This window comes from Gossypium arboreum, chromosome 11 (genome assembly GCF_025698485.1).
Source record: "Gossypium arboreum isolate Shixiya-1 chromosome 11, ASM2569848v2, whole genome shotgun sequence".
In the NCBI taxonomy this organism is placed as follows: domain Eukaryota; kingdom Viridiplantae; phylum Streptophyta; class Magnoliopsida; order Malvales; family Malvaceae; genus Gossypium; species Gossypium arboreum.
Genome location: NC_069080.1, coordinates 89330417 through 89336080, shown reverse-complemented (window position 1 = coordinate 89336080; position 5664 = coordinate 89330417). Strand labels below are relative to the sequence as shown.

Here is a 5664-nt window from a genome sequence, read left to right as displayed (position 1 = left end):
TTTTTAATTATTATTTAACATAAAAATAATGTGTAATAAAAGTAAATGTTAAAAAATAAGTAACTGTTATGCATTTAACAGTTTTAGACTTAAAAATTAGAAAGATAAATTAATTGGTCATTTTATAATTTTTAAAATCGGATAATTTAATAAAAATATTTTTAATAATCAAGTGACTATTTATGTAATTTACTCTTTAATTTATGATTTTTATGTTTTAATTTCATAAGAAATTTTAAGACGTAAGAAATAATTTAAAATAAATATATATCTAGTCTTTTCATTATTTGAGGACCCATTTTAGAGAAATGATGTATTAATTTTGGTAAACTATAAAAATAGTTATTTATATTTGTTTAAGTTTATATTTTGATTATTGATGTTTTATTTATTACGATACGGTTATTAACGTTATCAAAATTGCGTTAATTTTTTTTTTCATTCCAACTACAGGTACCCATTGTTTCAATTATGTTAACAAGTTATAGTTTTCTTCTCAATTATATTTATGTCGTTTAAATTTATAGAATGAGTTATTTGACAATGATATGTGGAAACTTTTTCTAGTTTTAGGCATTGATATATCAATTGCAAAAGATATGTTATGTGCTTAACTGTAGTATTTTTTATATTTGTTTCTGAAGTTGATATTGTTGTTTAGGAGGGAGTGCACTTTCATTAAATGGAATAAAGTTTTATTAAACAGGTTGAGTGAGGAAGATAAAAGACGGAAAGGGAGAAGAAAAGAAGAAAGAAAAGAGAAAGTGAAAAAATAAAAGAAATATTGGAAAAAAATTAAAAACGTGGGAGAGAAAAAAAAAAGAAGAAATGAGAAAAGAGAAGGGGAAAAAAATACATAAGTGACAGGGCCTATAATAAAAAAATTAAAAAAAAATTAAATCCATGTCTACGTTTAATGTGCTATGTGATAAAATTGTAACAATTAAAACATCGAAAACCAAAATGTAAAATTAAACAAACATAAATGAATATTTTTGAGTTTAGGCTATAAAAAACCCGAGAATGCAGCACGTTGGGCCTCAGGGATCGGGCCGGACAATCCAAAGTTGGTCCGAATATTAAACGACGGATCTACCGCAACGCAGATATAATGCTCGAGCGCATCAGTACCTTCTTCGCCTTTGAGTTCTTAACGAATTGATCTCCAGAGTACAAACTAGATCGAGGTAAGCTCCATCTCAGATCTCTAAATTCCGCAACCTCAGTTGGGCATTTAGAGGGTAAAATTGTCAGATCTGATTTTTTTTTCCCTTCGATTTCATTGCCTTTTACGTTTCAAACGCTTTTAAATCGGAAATGCTGTATTCAGTCCTTCTGTTGTTTCTCTCGGTGATTCCTCTACCATTCGCATTTTATTCTGTCAAACACTGTAATTGTGTTATCGGTATTTGAATTTATATGCATGTTGATGTACAGATCTGAGGTGGTCGATCTCTTTGCAGACTTAGATATACTGATTCGCTTTTTTCTGTTTTCAGATTTACTGTTATATTATAGATCGTTTCTAGCCGTTTCCATTTATTTTATCCTGATTCCCGCTGCTTATTTGTGATCGCCTTTATCCTAAATTGATTTTCATTGTTTAATAGGTATTCTGATAAAAGCTTCAAATTGATATTGTCTGGGTAGATTGCTTCTTGGTAACCAAGATGGTAAGATCTGTTCTTTATTTTCATTTTTCACTCGTTCTTTTTAGTAGAAGTATACATTTAAATAGATTTCAGTTCTTTTTAAATATATATGTATTAAATAAACTATAAACTCATTTTGGAGAAACTGAAGATATTACAAGGTCCATGTTTTGTTTTCTTGAATGATTTGCTTTTTGCTTCATTCCCATCTGTTAACTTTATCTGTACGAGCATTGCCATTGTTGTTGAAATTCTCTCTTCTATGGTTTTGTCTATGTTTTTTTTAATGTCCAGCATTTTCTGGTAAGCACTGCTCCTAGTGTTGTCTCTTATGCTTTGTTTTCTTGTAATTCATTCCCTCCTTATTAAAGGTAATAAAAAGCATAGACCGAAGTACTTCTGATTTTACCTTTTGTTTTTGTGATTTAGGTTGTACTTGCTGCTTCAATTGTAAGCAAGTCTGGAAAAGGTGACTTTCATGTTGGCTCATTGTAGTTGTTTTTCTTGTGCTGTTGTAATAAGTTGTTGAAGTTCAAAATTCGGTTGTGTTACATGTGCTTTATTTGTTCTTATTGCAGTGCTTCTCTCCAGGCAGTTTGTGGACATGACTCGCATAAGAATTGAAGGTCTTCTTGCTGCTTTTCCTAAGTTGGTGGGTACAGGAAAGCAACACACATATGTTGAGACTGAGAATGTGCGATATGTTTATCAACCAATAGAAGCTCTTTATTTGCTTCTTGTAACAAACAAACAGAGCAACATTCTTGAAGATTTGGAGACTTTAAGACTGCTCTCCAAGCTGGTATGCTTTAACTTCTCTTTGATTTCTTTCCTGTCTTATTTAATCTTTGAACATAATAGATAATGTAGTTGGAAGTTGACTTGTTTGCGGAGTGGTTCCTTTACCTGTATGTTTTCAGCTTCTCATTCCTTGGCACATTTGTATCTATTACTTGAGGCATTTGCAGTTTTTAGCCTTTCTGTAATATCCTTGTCTGAGCCAAGTAGAACAGAGCATTTACTTGATTTGTTGTACTTTTTCTAGGTAACTGAGTATTCTTACTCTCTAGATGAGGAGGGTATTGGCAAGACTGCTTTTGAACTGATCTTTGCTTTTGATGAAGTCATTTGTCTTGGGCACAAGGAAAATGTGACTGTCGCACAGGTTAAGCAATACTGTGAAATGGAGAGTCATGAAGAGAAGTTGCACAAGCTGGTATTGCAGAGCAAGATTAATGAAACTAAGGATGTCATGAAGCGTAAAGCTAGTGAGATTGACAAGAGCAAGGTTCTTGTTTTGCAATGTTCTTGGCTCTTGTGCTAATCAATCTTTTCTGGTATGTACTCTATTAATTTCTGTCGTGTTCTGCAGATTGATAAGAATAGATCTGAAAAAGGAGGGTTCATGTCAATGGGATCTGGAAGAATAGAAACTAGCTTTAGTGAACTGAGTATTTCTAGCAGCGCAAGCGGCTTTGGAAGTGGTTCTGGGTTTGGTGGGATTACCACTGATCTCGATGCCTTCTCTACTAAGCCTAAAGGTTAGTCACAATAGTATGCCACCACATGCCTTGGATTTTGATTTGTTTCTCTGGCTTTTCGCAAATTAGTTGTACTTGCTTTCCTTAATTCCATAAAAAACCCAAGATGCATCTACTTCTGGACTATGCTTCATATGCTTCAGACATTTTCTGACCACATGCTTATATTGTTAGGTCGTCAACCTTCAGCTGCAAATGCTCCTCCAAAAGGTTTTGGCATGCAGCTTGGTAAATCACAAAAAACAAACCAGTTCCTGGAATCGCTGAAAGCAGAAGGCGAACTGATAGTTGAAGATCTGCAGCCAAAGGTAGGCCAATCCAGAGTGGCTGCAGCTCCACCTACGGATCCCATTACTTTGACTGCTGAAGAGAAACTCAACGTTACACTGAAAAGAGATGGTGGAATCAGTAACTTTGATGTTCAGGGGACCTTGTCACTTCAAATTCTTAACCAGGAAGATGGACTCATCCAAGTTCAGGTAACATTCTTGTTGTCCTTGCAGAGCAATTTACCTTTCTCTTAATGCCTTTACATCTTTGAATTTACTGATTTTATTTCATGCTTTATTTCAGATTGAAACTGGGGGTAATCCTGGAATTCTTTTCAAGACACACCCCAACATGAACAAGGAATTGTTTTCCAATGGGAACATTCTGGGGTTGAAGGACCCTAATAGGCCTTTCCCCACTGGTCCAGCTGGGGATGCAGCTGGTGTTGGTCTTTTGAAGTGGAGAATGCAAAGTGCAGATGAGTCAATGGTGCCATTGTCCAGTGGGTTTCAAATCTAATGCTTGCTTATTCTTGGTATGTAACCGCTATTTTATTCTTCAACGGTTGATGTTTTTTTTTTATCTTTTGTGTTGCAGTCAACTGCTGGCCTTCAGTTTCTGGAAATGAAACTTATGTAAGCATTGAGTATGAAGCTTCAGCCATGTTTGATCTGCGAAATGTTGTGATCTCTGTACCTCTTCCAGCTCTTCGGGAGGTACCAAATGTCAGGCAGATTGATGGTGAATGGAGGTAAATGGAAATGATATGAAGATGGTACTCTGGGTGGAAGCAAAATTGTCATTTTTAAGACCTAATAAACTGGATTCAACTCTACCTAAGCCTGGTGTCTTTGGATTACCCATATCTTAATAATGTGTAACAATCCCAACCACGAAGCCTGAAATACTATGATGTTGTGTACTTTGTTTTATTTACATTTTCATGTTTATCATGTAGGTATGATCCCAGAAATTCCATCTTAGAATGGTCCATACTTCTGATTGATAACTCTAACCGCAGGTCAGACCACTTTTTTCAACACCGCAAACTTCAAGTGTTAATATTTTAAATATGGTATTGGTTTATAATTATTATCTTTCTACGGAAATGTTGGCAGTGGATCTATGGAGTTTGTGGTGCCTCCAGCAGACTCATCAGTGTTCTTCCCAATATCTGTTAGATTTTCAGCCACTAGTTTATACAGTGACCTGAAGGTATGATATGAATTTAATTTTTTATTGTCTATTTTAACTTTGTAGTTGGATCTTTCAGTAAGGTATGCCTCTGTTAAATTGCATTCTTAAACCCTGCGATTTTGCTCAAGAGAGAAATATTGGTGCAGGTTGTGAACATTATTCCCCTGAGAGGTGGAGCTACTCCCAAGTTCTCGCAGAGGACAAATTTGAGTACAGAGAATTACCAAGTTGTGTGAATGTTAATATCAATATTCCAAGTGTAATAATAATAGGTTGCGACACTTTTTGGTGAACTTTGAGAGCAAGTTCAAGTATTCAAACAACGGCTATTTTTTTTCTTGAAGTTCATAGATCATTGATGTTGTACTTCAAATTTAGGTTCGGTTTGATTTATGAATATATTTTTATTTTCATTTAAAAATATTTTTTAAAAATTGAAAAAATACAATTGTTAAATAGAAGTAAAAATGTTTTTGGTAATAAAAATATGAAAATTGTTAGCTTTCAAATTTGCATAAATTATTTCAATCTTATTTAAATATATTTTCAAGGCATATTTTTGAAGGTTAACTTTGTTTTGATACAAAAACATAGAAGTTAAAAATAATTTAAATGAATCTTGCCTCAAGATAAAAGGCCTTTTGTCTTGAGATAACCAAACAATGAAGTAAATGTTTGCTGGAGCCTTGTCTTTGAGATACTAAATAAATTGTCTTTAGACAATTTGCCTTGTGTCTTGAGACAAGTCATTTGTGCAACAGGACTTCTAGCACTAACGGTTATATTTGTGTAGCACTAACGGTTATATTTGTGTCTTGGGACGAGTTGTTGAGATGAGTTGTATTAAATGCGTGAAATAAATGTTCCACCAGTTAGAAACTCAGTTTAACGACTCTAAACATCCATAATTCAATAAGAGTATAAATATCATTCAAGAACACTTATATAAAGATAGGAGACAAGTGCATAAAGATCAAGTGCTTAAATCCAATCAATTCTCATTA

At 33.8% G+C, this 5664-nt stretch overlaps 1 protein-coding gene across 2 annotated transcripts; it reads left to right on the top strand.

Moving 5' to 3' along the window:
- The first annotated feature begins 1016 nt into the window (after positions 1–1016).
- LOC108489589 (coatomer subunit delta-like) lies at positions 1017–5081 on the top strand. Of its 2 annotated transcripts, XM_017794242.2 has the most exons (12): positions 1020–1187; positions 1611–1673; positions 2082–2121; positions 2231–2454; positions 2698–2940; positions 3025–3193; positions 3368–3672; positions 3767–3965; positions 4061–4214; positions 4422–4484; positions 4582–4678; positions 4807–5081. In XM_017794242.2, exons 2-12 carry the CDS (start codon positions 1671–1673, stop codon positions 4894–4896), a joined length of 1587 nt encoding a protein of 528 aa, XP_017649731.1. In that variant the 5' UTR covers positions 1020–1187; positions 1611–1670; the 3' UTR covers positions 4897–5081. The 2 variants fall into 2 exon arrangements, with proteins under 2 accessions (XP_052877695.1, XP_017649731.1); XM_053021735.1 differs by lacking the exon at positions 2082–2121 and having other exon boundaries at positions 1017–1187.
- The last annotated feature ends 583 nt before the right edge of the window (positions 5082–5664 follow it).